Below are 13,216 nucleotides of genomic sequence, written 5' to 3'. Positions count from 1 at the left end.
CAAGAAAGAAAACGGACATATGCAGAAGTCTTCCTTTTTTGGTCTTCTTTCCTCCATAAAAAAAAAACAAACAAACAACGAAACTGTGCAGGGAAGAGGATCAGCTAATGTACCTTTTCTTATCATCTGGAAATAAATCTTTGTGCTAGGCAGAGGCTGCCAGCTGTGAACTGTTGGGCTTGTTTTCCTAGAAAGTTTTGAACAAATAACAATGACACAGAGGAAATGTCACCCTCCTAGAAAACTGGCACAATCCTTTAAGAGACTTCTACTCCTTAGTTTATGACCTGTCTTCTTTCTGGCAGCGTTTGCACTGACACCAGCCAAAGATGTAGTTCCCCCCTCTCCTTGGTTGGTGGGAACAGGTCACCACCAAGCAGTGCTTCAGGAGCAGCTCTGGACTGTGCAGTTCTCGATTCTCCTCCTGTACTCAGCACTGGCAAGGCCACACCTTGAGTGCTTTGTCCAGTTCTAGGTCCCTAAATTCAGGAAGGACATTGAGGTGTTGGAGTGGGTCCAGAGAAGGGCAGCGAAGCTGGTGAAGGGTTTGGAGCACAAGTCTGATGAGGAGCAGCTGAGGGAGCTGGGGCTGCTTAGTCTGGAGAAAAGGAGACCTATTGCTTTCTACAACGACCTGGAAGGAGGTTGTAGCCAGGTGGGTGTTGGCCTCTTCTCCCTGACAACTAGGGACAGGATGAGAGGACATGATCTTAAGCTGCACCAGGGGAGGTTTAGGTTGGACCTTAAGATGAATTTCTTCACAGAAAGGGTGATTAGACACTGGAATAGGCTGCCCAGGGAGGTGGTGGAGTCACTGTCCCTGGAGGTGTTTAAGGAAAGGCTGGACGTGGCACTGAGTGGCATGGTGGTGTTCGGTCATAGGTTGGACTCGATGATCTCAGAGGTCTTTTCCAGCCTAATTGATCCTGTGATTCTGTGACTAATCCCGCTTCTGGATTGTTCTGCCCTGTGTTCCTGCAGCCCGTGCCTGTGACACTGGCGCTCTGCTGGCGGCGCCTGGGTCTGTGCGCTGCTTGGAGGGGCGATTCCCCCGGCCCCGAGCGATGGGTGAGCGCCAGCATCCCGGCGCCTGCCCACGCGTTCCCGACCGCGCTTCCCGGCCTACAGCCCCCAGCGCGCCCCGCGCCGCCGCCCGGATCCCGCGCATGCGCCTGCGGAGCGGCGTGCGGGGCCGCCGGGTCGGGGCCGGCGCCCGCCCTGAGGGGAGCGCGGCGGCAGCAGGTGGGTGCGGGGCCGGGACCGGCGCTGCGCGGGGAGGGGGCTCTGCCCGCGGGCCACCCCTCACCCTCCAGGGCTGCCAGCCCTGCGCCTGCCGCCGCGCCGGGGGGGCTCCCCAGGAGCCGTCGAGCCACCGTGTCAGGCCCCCCGCGCACACCTCTCCCCCAGCACCCCCTCCCTGCCCTGCTCCCCGCCCGGGCGGCCCCGCTGCCGGGGCTGTGTGCGGGGCAGGGGCTGCGCGGCCGCGGCGCCGCTCGCCGGGCCCGGGCCGGGGGAAGGCAGGGACCCTCATCCCCGGGGAGGCTCCCGCGCACCTGCTGCGCTGACGCAGGGTCTGGCTCCGCCAGTGACTCATGCTGTGCACGGCTTCGCCGCCGAGCTGCCGGGCCACGTTCTCCCTGCGCTGCCGGCGCCCCTTCTCCAGGCTGGGCTCTCCCCTGCTCCCCGGGACGTGCCTCTGCCCTCACCCGCCTCTTCTCCTGCCTGTGACTGCGACTCCCGGCGATCTCGTTCGTCCTGCTCTGCCATACTCATTTACTCTCCACGCGTGCACCTTTTCGGAGGTGCCCTGGAGGAGAGACAGTCTGTCTCCTGTCTGGCTGGGGGGAAGGAACGGTCACGGAACTGAGATGGAAATATGGCAGTATCCTCTAGGCAATGGGCACAAATAGACGTGCTGCAGGCCCCGTGATTGTCAGCTGTAATAAATGTCAGGAAGGCGGGAGACAGATGTAATTCTCTTACCTGGTGATGCATTTTCAAGGGAGTGACGAACCGCTGTCACACGGATTTAAATCTCATTGCAGGCAGTGGCTGTGGGCTCCGGGACGGCTGTTTGGTGTCTCTTCACAGATCTGGTAAGGGTGGGACAGGAAAAATTTCCTCCCTGTATCTGCTTTGCTTCCTTCCTAATTTTTTGAGGGATGTCTGAATTTAAGCAGGTACTTTCCTTCTAAACAAGTAGATTTCAGTGTTGGAGGGGTTATGTGATGTCATAGCTTCCTACTTCATGATGTCTCAGCCCTACTCTTCATGGCTTGCTGTGATTTTTTTGGGGGAGGGAAGGATAAAGTAGTAACAGTGCCTTCAGGAAATGAGGGATCCTTTTGTGGGAATAAATGGGAGAGAGAAGTAGTCTTGCTGGAATTACGATCAGTGTTTTTTGTAGTAGTGCAAGACTGGATCGTGAAATCACTCAAGAAGGAGCTGCCAGCCTGGCAGGAGTGGGGCACTGCTGTGCTTTCGCTGAGCTGTTGATCAGAATACAGTTGCTTGCTGGATAATCTAAATTCTAGATTAGTTTTTTAGCTGCTACAGTGTCTGGAGTGGTGGCCTGAAAAGAAACAGCCACTGGAATAAAAATCAGTTTCATTATGTATTTCTGGATCTGCACACTGTGTGTGTAGCTTTCCCTACACAGAAACAAGGGTTGGATTACTAGTCTGAAGAATTCACAAAGTAAAAGGGAAGGAAGGGGGTGGGAAGAGCCATGACATGTAATTAAAGAGGTCAGGGTGGGGAGTACTTGTGTCATGTTAATACAAAGTTATGTTAATTCTGTATTTAACAGATTAAAATGACAAATACTTCCTTTCTCAATTCCTTTTACAATGACGTTTTAATAACGTGGCTTGGTATTCTCAGGAAGATGTCATTCATAGTGACTGTTCCTCTGAAGAAGGGTGAAGGGAATCTGTGAGGGACAGCAGAGAGGAGGGGCATATTTCTGGAGGAATTGCACTGGTCAGGCGATGATAGAGTCAAAGTGAGGAAAGTATTCCACACCTGCTCAGGACTGAAATAATTCTCCAATTTTGGGGTCCCTGCTAATGTAATTTAGATTTTTCTTCTTTGCTGTGCTTTTAACCTGTCACTTGCTTTCCTGCAAGATGAAATCTTTTGCTAATGTCAGTGTTCTAAAGGACCTTGACAATCTTAACAGATGGACAATAATCAAAAGTGTTTAGCCTTTAAAAATCTATTTCTCTCACCAGAGGTGGCGTGGTAACAGTAGAGGTTATTGATTAAGGGATCTGTGTGAAATGGGCGACCAGTCTCAGTCCCATTCTTAGTGAATTGGTTTGAATGTTGCAGAACTGTTTCCCATGTTTGGTATTTGGGATGCTTTAACAAAGGAGTTGATGAGTTCACCCCTCCTGAGGTAGTAACTGTTTTGGAAATGGTCGGGATGATGTCTCTTCCTGACTGTCAGTTGCAAACTTCTCACCAACACATAAGAAGCAAAGAAAACTTTTAAAAAATGAATCCTAAGAAGTATTGCAACTTTCTCTGCAGTGGTAAAGGTAAGGCGCCTTATATTTTGGTGTACATGGTTCTACAGGTCTTCTAGCTAAATCAGCAGTGATCCTAGTTGGTGATCTGTATCACAGTGGGTGTCCTGGCTCCTATCCTAGCTCAAATGGATAGGATACAGAGATTTTGCAACTGTCAGGTAGGATGAGGTAAACAAATTGCTTCATTCTGTGTTGTGAATGCAGTGTCCCAAGTGTCCCTCAAGGGATGGAGAGGTGTTGGCACGTCAGGTTTGTGTCCTCAGCCACACAAAGACTTGCTTAAACTTCTTCCTATGCCACCTTTCATCACAGGGTCTAGGTTTTAAATACATAAAGCTTACACAGGGGTAAGTATGTGGGAGCACTGGGGAAAATCTCACTTGTCAGCTGTGTTGCTGTTGACACTAGGTAGGAAAGAGGAGGATGTTGTCCTGCCACATTTGTTTTGTCTCTGAGGAAACCTCAGCTTTTCTTAAACTGGAATGCAACAAGGTATATTGGTAACAGAGCAATTTTGTTTCTGTCTTAAGAAAATCACCCTAGGAGAAATGAAAATACACTTGTTTTATGAGATAGGTGAAAAAAAAATAGTATATTGCTATAAGGATGACTACAAGAACTGTTGTTACTGCCCAGACAGTGCAGTATTTCTTGACTGGGAAGTATTTGATGATTCAGAGATGAAAGAAAGTGTCCATAACCTGACAGCCTTTTTTTTCTGGAGAAGAAGTCTTCCTGATCCCCAGAATCAGGAAATATCAGAGGTTTTGTCTTGTTTTGTCACAAATGTTAACAGTCATTGTATATTTTGGTTTTTTTCCTCTTAAGTTATCTGTGCATGTAAATTTCTGCAGGAGCAAGATCTAAGTAGTCAAACATGACATGCTAGATAAGGGCTTTGCAAACAGTCCTGAGAGGTGTTTTGAGTGTTACTAACCTCTTCAGAAAGTTGAGTTCTGTAAAGACAGAGCCCTGAAGGAGAAAAATTTCAAATGCTATGGGGTATACTTTCCTTAAAAAAACATTTTCTGAAGCCAAATGAAGCGAGACTTGCTTAGGGTCCTGGGACGTGAATCTGACTTTTTTTTGTGAATACTGGAGGAAATAGTAACTCAACAGAGGTACAGGGGAGTGACCCGAATTGAGTCTTTCTAACACCTCACCAAGGTAACAGCAAACCCTGACAGCTAAACCTCTGCAGAACCCTCTGAGGCTGTGTCAAGGAAGAGACGCTCTTCAGGCTCTTGTTCCTTTGTCACTGGGAACAGTGGGACGAGACCAGCTTGAGAATCAAACTTTCACCAGGGATGAGCCAACAGGACTGGTGATGGAGAGCCTCAGATGGCACTGCTTGTCACCACTCAGAGCAGGAGTGTCATATAAAAGACTTCACAATACCTGACTTTAAATAACTGTCACAAGTGTCTTTCAGGCTTTCTTTGCCTGGTGCAACCCTGCATCTCTAGCAGAAATATTTTCTTTCAAACTTCTGTGTTGAAATGAAATTAGACAGTTGCAATTACTTTCCTCAGACATCTTATAATAGTTTGCAGTGTTGCAGAAGTTCATGGGCCAGAAGGTGAAAACCACTTCTGGGGAGTTTTGGGGAAAACGAGTTTCTGTAGAGTTCTGGTCCTGCACTGTGTTCTTTTAGGTGAAAGTGACCATTTATTGTGCAGTACCTGACTGTGATGGAAGGTGTGTTTGGGGCCTCCTTAGACAGTAATCAGAAACCTTTGGTTTATATTTACATTGTGGTGTTTAATGTGGAATTGCCTTTACCCTAAGCCTTTGAGACTAGGGTGATTGCACATATGGGTTTTCTCGCCTCTGTGTTGGAAGCAAGGAGAATTTTACTGTGCAACGAGAGTGAACACCATGCTAGTTGGTATCCTGGCTTTTTTTTCTGACATTATTCAATGCAGAGAGAAAACTCCAACAACTGTTGTTTTAGTACTGAGTTGTAATCCTGTGTGAGATGCAAGGAGCACTCTATAGTCCCATCTTTTCACTACTCGTGCAATGGGAGCACCAGGAAAGGGGAAACTCCTTCTCTTCTGATCCCAAGGGTCTTGGCTAACAAGAGTTTCTCCACGGTGGTGTAGTTCACGTTTAGCTGGCACACTGTTTGCTCTGGTGCCAGGCAAATAAGAGGCAGTTCTGCTCTGAAAATAAGATATCTGTTCATATGTAAGATATCTGCATTCTACATAAGCAGGTATTGTGTAGAGTTTTTTCAGAGACAGGCTTGAGACATTGAACTGTGATCAGGAAGTCCATCTGTGTCTGTCTGTCCAATGCATAAACAGTAGGAAGCAGGATTCTGCTTTTTCACATCCTTATTTTCAAAATGGAGATGAAATGGATACAAAACTGAAAGTCCCTTGTTCTGTTCCTTTTGTATAAACTGTCAGTGGTTCAGCACCTCCAGCTCCAGTGGGGCTCTCTGTCGTTGCAGCAGGCAGACTTGCTGAACACCGAACAGGGTACAGAACTGTTGCATTGAAGTACATTTTAGTTGCATTTCTGCATGGAATTACATTTCCAATGAGGCCAGGAATTTACAAGGTGCTTTATGGCAGGAGACAGAGAGTTCCAGTTTACTTTTTGTTGCCTCTGTTAAGTGTTGCTCTAAGTTCCCTGAAGCAGCTGAGAGGAGGCACTTTGCCCCACCATATTCCTGCGGTCAGTATGTGATCCCAGTTGATGGCTGGGCAGCTCTGGAGTCCTGAGTGGTGCCTTTGCAGTCAGTGCATAACACTGTCAGCAGTTTGCCATCCTTCCTCCCTGCCCACCCGGCTCTGCAAGGCTGTCACAGCCTCTCCCTCGCTGCTCTCCAGGTCTCACATCCCCCTTTCAAGACCTGCTCTAGGTTTTCGGTGTATCTCTGCTTCACTTCCACTCTACCAGAAAGCGGGTTGAGGGCAGTTAAAGTCCCTCAGCTCTTCATTCCCAGTCACGTTGTAAAAAGGAAGCACGAAGGCTCCCTCAGCGCCTCCCGCCTGCATTTGCAGTGTGTTGCTCAACACCCAAAGCAATGTGAGGCTGGTCATGGTTTGTAAGCCTTGAACAGATAGTTCCTGGAATGACCCAGGTTCACCAGCAGTGTAACACAGCTGCTGTGTGTCAGTGTCTGCATGGGATTCTGCGTTTTTTAAAAAGCTAGGGTGTCAGGGTGCAAGGGAAAGAAATTATCGGCATCCTTTCCACCCCTTGGTCAGGTGTGTGTCTGTGCTTTGCTCACTTATGTACTTGTTTGTGAAGCTGGAGATTTCTTCTGACTCTGCGTGCAAAGTAAATATTGACTCATGGACTAATGGCATTTGCAGCTCCAGGATATGCCTTTGGAGGGAGACACTGATGGGGGAAGGGAAGGAAGGCCAAGGGCTTCCTGCTGAGAGTTCCTTTTGGACATTTCATTGAGCAAGTCAGGATTATAATTCGGAAAACAAAAGTTTTCTGGGTGTGAGAGGACACAATTGAACTGCCTGATTCAGTGCAGAGTTTTTGTCTGATTTCTGAAAGAGGGAAATGTTAAATTGGATGCAATCTACTTGGGATTTCAAAAGGTGAACTGGAAGAGGTTTTTAGAACTATACCTAAGTGCATGGCCTCCTGATGGGTACTGTGATTTTGCAATCACTTTTCTCTCTTCCAAACTGTTTGCTTTTTAATAAAGGAAGAGAATAGAGAGCAGTGGAAACCAGCTGAGAGTGCAGAGGTAGCAGTGGGATTTACTGCATTCAATGTTGCTTCACGTTCATTAAACATAGAGGAAAACAGAGTTTTTCCAATGCTAATATACTGTCAGAAGAGGTGTTGTGTATGCTGTTCTTATGACAGTGGATGAAAATTATTCTAGAAGGAATTGTTGGGCTTGTTCTAGTCCTTCTGATGATGTTTACTAGTGGCTCCTTTGTAGTTGTAAAGTTTTTAGCATACAAAAACATTACTTTGTGAAGTGTTTGTCTTCTGCACAGTCTTTCTGCTAGAGGTATGTTGCTCTTTTTTTATTGGCTTCTTACCTTTTTTAGTTGCTAAAATCAGCAGGGGAATAACACTCCTGAGAAGGAGTTTCTGTCCCAAAATTAAGATCCTATTGAAAGGCTCCAGACAGCATCATTTCATGCTTAGCACATCCAGGCACTACTGCTGCAGGCTTATGTGGAGATCACGTGCCAAAAGAGGCCAAGCAAGTAAAACATAGGCAGCAGGAGATTGCTATCTGGTGGAAGTAAATTTGCAGGTCTCCTTTGCAGACATCCATTTCTAAAGGACGCCTACGCTGGAAAAGAAACTAACTATAATCTTGCATGGTGTGTATTTGCAACTCCAGCAAAAGTGTTGCGGGTGGAGTGCTTCAAGTGGCTGTACCTGATGTTGACTACACGCTTCCCTTGCAGCCTTCTTTTTCAGGTACACACACTCAGTGTAGCTGTCTTCTAGCAGACTGGAACCAATGGTGGTGTGATTATTTTTAGAGTCTGAACACAAAAAATAAATCTGCAAATAACAGGTACCATTAGCATTTTAACAAAAAGTATATTTCGTTCAAAATGTGAGGACTGCCTGTTATGTGGCCAAGATTGCTTCATATAGGAAACTTAAATTACCTTTAAAAGTGGGAGATGCTTCTTAATGTGTGTGTGGTTTTAGTTTTGGAGTTCTGAGGGTTTGGGAGTTGCCATTAATATTTGTTCGATCTGATGTGTTTTTTCCTTTGTATTTCATACTATTTCTTGTTTTCAGAAGTGTGTACTGTGCTGATAACCCAGCTAGGAGCTGTAGCAATTTCACAGGTGTGGTTTCACAGGCTTTGTGGGAGCCCCTTTTGTTACTTGTCTCCTGGCTAGGAGAGTTGAAGAGTTGCTTTAGGTTTGTATACCTCAGTCAAAGGAAAGAACTTACTGTATACCAGGTATCCTCCTCCACCTCCTGTCTTGCTCTGGGTGGTGCCTTGCTATGCCAGGGAACTTTCTTCCTGGTTCCTGTGATGCTGGAAGGGCTGGTGCAGTGACCTCAGCACCTTCTCTTGGTCTGTCTCTGTGGGCAGTCCCTGGCACTGCCTCCGTGTGCCGCAGCAGGAGCCTTCTGTTGGTATGATTCTTGCTTCTCTCCCTGCCCTTCTGGACAGCCATGCCAGGAGCAAGGTGAGCCTCACACTCTCCTTGGACTCTGTCCCAGATCGGTGCTTGCAGGAACGTTTCTATAGGAACCAGGGGCTGGAAAAACCTGCCCACCAAGTTCAGTGCTCTAATGTCAGGGACAGGAGAGCGAGCAGGCAGCAGGCAGGGGAGTGATCCCCAAGGCGGAGGCCGGTGTGCGGTGACGTGGACAAGGAAGGTGTTCCCTCTACTACACCTGTTTTGGGATGAGGAGAAACTCACTCAGCACTCTCCTACTCTTCCAAACACTGGCCCAGCTCCTCCGTCGCAAGTTGGTTCAGCAGTGATTGTGCACACAATGAAAGTTAATAATGGCCGAGAGGGATTCCTGCTCACAGGCTTGAGGCAATGAGAAGCAATGAGAAGCATGGCAGATGCTTCACATGGTGACTGCATTCCTAGTAAAAGTCGTTGGAAACAGGGTTAACTGGGTTGAGAGAAGGCAGAGTAAAAGGACACTTTGCAGGCTCAGAGTGTCATGGTTGCAAGGGAATGATAAGCCTGAAAAATATCAAAATACATTCACAGTGATGTTGAAAGGGAAATAGGTACTGTCAGCAAATGTACCTGCTTGGTGGGCATGCTGTGTGCATTCCCATGTAATACGAGTATGCAGATGCTCATTTTGTAATTGTTGTTATGTCTTCAGCTACTGAGAGAAGAGTTAGTGCTAAGGGAACAAATGGGACTAGAGTGATGGGGAGATAAACAAATGTTTACAGAACTGGTGGGTAAGCAGCTTACCATCCTGTGGACAACATTACTTCTCAGAAATAAAAGCTGGATTTTTTTTGTAGTTTCTTTGCTATTCTTTTTGCCCTAAGAGTTGGTGTCAGAAAATCAGAGCATCTGTTGATCCATGTCAGCCTTTCTCAGGCAGAGAACTGTCTAAATCTGGGAGGAGGAAGGCTTATCATTTGTGTTTCCAGACACAGATGTTTTTTATGCTTTTGCAGTGTTGTACGGCTGCTTATCTTGGAATGCTGTAACAAGTCACTTTCAGGCTACAAGTGCTCCCTGGAAAACTCAATGAGATGCAAAGGCAATGTAACTCTGTACTATTCAGCACTGTAGATCAACTTTGACAGGGCCTGCTGGATGAATCCCTTGGGTTCCTACTTTTAGCAGTTTACAGTCATAAGTAGCTTTACTGGAAAGGGGAAGCTGGAAAAACCATCCCAGATGTGTTAGTTTCTCCCATGTTCTTTCCCAAGGAAGTGCAAGTGACTGATATATCCCAGCACTGGCTTTATCTGTTTGTTAGAGGTGGCTCTTGCTGTCTCCCACACATAAATTGTAAGGTTGATCCTAAAGTCCAGAATCTCTCTCTCTGATTACTGAACTATTCCATTGTTTTCCTGGAAATCCCCATAAAAAAACCCATAAAAATCTGCTGTTAACTAGTGCCAGGAAAGCAAGGGAGGGGAGGGATGTGGGCTGTTTAATCATCTGAGCTCTACTGCCTGCTTTAGTTCAAAGGAGCCTGGTTCCTGGCTCATTGCAGAGTTACTTGATAGCATCTTGTCCATGGCCACATCCTTCAGAGAGCTGTGTTTCCACACCCCTACACACTTCGCTCCTGTACTTTGTGATGCTGCTACTAAAATCTCTTTTAGGCGTATTGCATCTAATGATACCCCCTTAAACCCTTTTCACTGTTTCTCCATGGTCAGTGTCTTCAGAGACTGATGATGTATGGTGTGGGTTTTTTGTATTGATAATTAAATATAGGACTCGCAATATGTGATGGAAAAGGTCATAAAAATTGTCTTGGTTTTTGACATTCTTTCGATCAGCAATGGTGGTACTGTCACAAGGAATTTGGTAAATGGCTCTTTCTAGCTGGTCAGTAGGCATGAAATCAAGAGGAAATTCCAGTCTCCGGAATTTATTTTTTGTGGGGGCAGAACTTAAATACTAAGGGATTTAATTTTCACGTGGAGAAGTTGTGAGTGAGGGGTCTCTCTGTCCCCCACCGTGTTTTTAGATGCTAATTGAATTCTCTCCTTGCCTTTTCTTTCTAACAGGATAGTAACCCCTGACCTCTTCGAACAGCACTTCTGGACCTGCTGACAGCCTCTGCTACTCAGCCTTACCTAGTGCGATGTCCGGTGAGCAGACAGAAATGGACTCAGTATCTGCTTCTTTGGTTGCTTGCTCTTTCTTCAGCAGAAACTTCATAAAATAAAGTTCCTGGTTCCAAGAGCCATTCTTTATATTAACATACTGTCTGGTTAAATTGGGAGCAAGGAAACAACCCCACTCTTTGTGACCCAGCTGCCTTCTCACTCAGGGTGAACTGGGAGCTGTTTCCCTGTCTAGAGTAGCAGTCACGACAAACTGCAGAATGAGTCCTTCCCTTGCTGAAACAGTTTGTATTAAGTGTGTCTTCCCAAGGGTGTTCTTCCAGGTTTTCACTGCTGTGTTGATCTCTTTCTGTTTAGGCCATCACACTCCCTCTGCTGGGGGTCCCTTCTCAGCACTCACTCCCAGCATTTGGCCTCAGGACATCCTGGCAAAATACACACAGGTATAGTGTGGGGCAGGGAGGGGGTGTTCTCTGGCTGTGCAAAAGTAGAGGGACCCTGGTGGTTTCTGGTGGTCTCTGAAAGCCACAGGGAAAAGGAGGGAGAGGCACACTTTTCCTCTGGTGCTTTAGTGGTGGGCACTTAAAATTCACATGCTTTGTGGCTGCATCCTGGGTTTTGCAAGAGGATCTTGCAGAGTACAAAGAAACTTGTGTGAATTATTGCTTTGCTGTTTTGCAACTATTGCTCCAGTGTAAAAATGTTGACACTGTCAGGGAGCCTCTGTCATCATCAAGCTACTCTGGATGGCTTGTGTAAGGCAGGAAATGCCAGCCTCAAGGCTTGTCAGGTGGGCAGAGGAGGAAGGAAGGAAGCAGCCATGGAATTTCATAACTTATCCACAGTTTGCTGAAGGCAGTTGAGCCCAATGAGGCAGATTAAAGCTTATCATGGAGCTATGCGAGAAACACATTTCTGGGGTGCTGCCTGGGTTCAGTGCTTCCAAGAGTCCCTACAGGAGGAGCAGGTGGGCTTGCAGGAAAAGGGAGGTATCTGTAGGTTTTCAGTCCTAAAAGAAGCCTAGTTATAACCTCCACTATGTATCCCCCAATGCCAACTGTGAGCACAGATGAGGAAGGTTGAGATTTGGGTCACGGATCTTAATTTCCTTTGGTGCAAATCCCAGTTTTGCCTGGTGTCTTTCAGAGAAAATCTGAGAGCAACGGGCAGGAGATGTCACAGTGCAGGGAGCTGAATTTGCAGTGTGTGCGCAGAGGTAACAGGAAGGACTGCTGTGCGTTAGCAAGGCAGACAGCAGAGACCTCTTTAGCTGGTGTGTGTGTGTGTGTATTGCTCAGTTCATGAGGAGGGCTCCATGCCCCTCCAAGTGGGGAGTTCTGATCTTGATATGAGGCTGAGCTCAAGTCCTGCTGGAAAAAGGATTGCTAGGAAAATCTGTACAGGTTTGATGGCAGGGCTTCACAACTTCCGTGGAGAAGTCAACATGTGAATGGTATGCAATATCTGCTCAGCTTGGAATTGTGGTGGGAGGCATTGAAAATTAAAGGGCAAGGGATCTAAGTGCTCAAAGGGCACAGTGCGGACAGTGGTGAGATGGGGCAAAATCCATGTGTCTCTGTTCAGTTATGCAGTGCTAAAGTGGTGAAAGTGTCTGTTGTCCTTCCTCACATCTCCCAGAAAGAAGAATCCGTCGAGCAGCCAGAGTTTCGCTATGATGAATTCGGTTTCCGAGTTGACAAGGAAGGTAAAGCAAGTCCTATCCCTCCCACTTCCGTTGTGTGCAGCCCTTTCTGTGCTTCCAAGTATGGCAGGGTGGCTTTGCAACCATTCTGTACTAGGTTTTGTCTACCCACCTGTCATCATCTTTCTGTATCCTGCTATTGTAATCAAGTGAATTAGATGTGCTGGCCTTATGGGAGTCTGGAGCATAGACTATGCAGAAGTATTTTCCATCCCCTTATGCTTGTGCCATGGGTAAAAGAGAGAAAAGAGGGGTTACCGTTTCCATTAGCAGCTGCATGCTGGGGAAGGGCAACTTTCCCAGTTGACAGTGTTGTGTTCAGTAGCATTGTAAGCACTCACAGCAGGCACAATGAAACATTCTGTCTGTTGAAAAACTCATGGCCAAAATGAGTGGCAACAGTATTCGTTCTGCCCATCCCAGCATCTCAGCAAAGTGTAGGACAAACTGTATGGGTAAACCCCACATCCTAATTTTTCTGCAAGGTATGGAGAGAGGCGACTGAATAGGAGGAGATGTGGAGAGCTATTGCAGCTGAGCATTGAACTACAACAGCTGGCTTTTGCAAAGAGGAAGAGAAAGGAGATGTAGGAATTGCTTTATGTGCTCTGGAGGATGTTTCCAGGGCTCAGGCCATACAGTGCAAGGGCAGAAGTTGTTCACATGTGTGCTGTGAGTCACCTTAAGTTACAGAGGATCCTCTTTGAAGCCATGACCTGGAGATGAGGA

General features: G+C 46.9%; 1 protein-coding gene across 2 annotated transcripts in view; it reads left to right on the top strand.

The window, feature by feature from the left end:
• Positions 1-1,190: 1,190 nt before the first annotated feature.
• The window catches only part of SGSM3 (small G protein signaling modulator 3), a 27,351-nt gene continuing 15,325 nt past the window's right edge, over positions 1,191-13,216 (top strand). For both annotated transcript variants that reach the window (XM_017827661.1, XM_017827660.1), the window contains exons 1-5: positions 1,191-1,242; positions 2,046-2,096; positions 10,726-10,809; positions 11,143-11,228; positions 12,424-12,490. In XM_017827661.1, the coding sequence (XP_017683150.1) occupies positions 10,803-10,809; positions 11,143-11,228; positions 12,424-12,490 (160 nt within the window). In that variant the 5' untranslated portion in view covers positions 1,191-1,242; positions 2,046-2,096; positions 10,726-10,802. The remainder of the gene's footprint in view (positions 1,243-2,045; positions 2,097-10,725; positions 10,810-11,142; positions 11,229-12,423; positions 12,491-13,216) is intronic.

The sequence above is a fragment of the Lepidothrix coronata genome, unplaced genomic scaffold, assembly GCF_001604755.1.
Source record: "Lepidothrix coronata isolate B3197 unplaced genomic scaffold, Lepidothrix_coronata-1.0 Scaffold141, whole genome shotgun sequence".
Lineage (NCBI taxonomy): Eukaryota > Metazoa > Chordata > Aves > Passeriformes > Pipridae > Lepidothrix > Lepidothrix coronata.
Note: the sequence above shows the minus strand (reverse complement) of the source record. Positions and strands in the feature narration are given on the sequence as shown.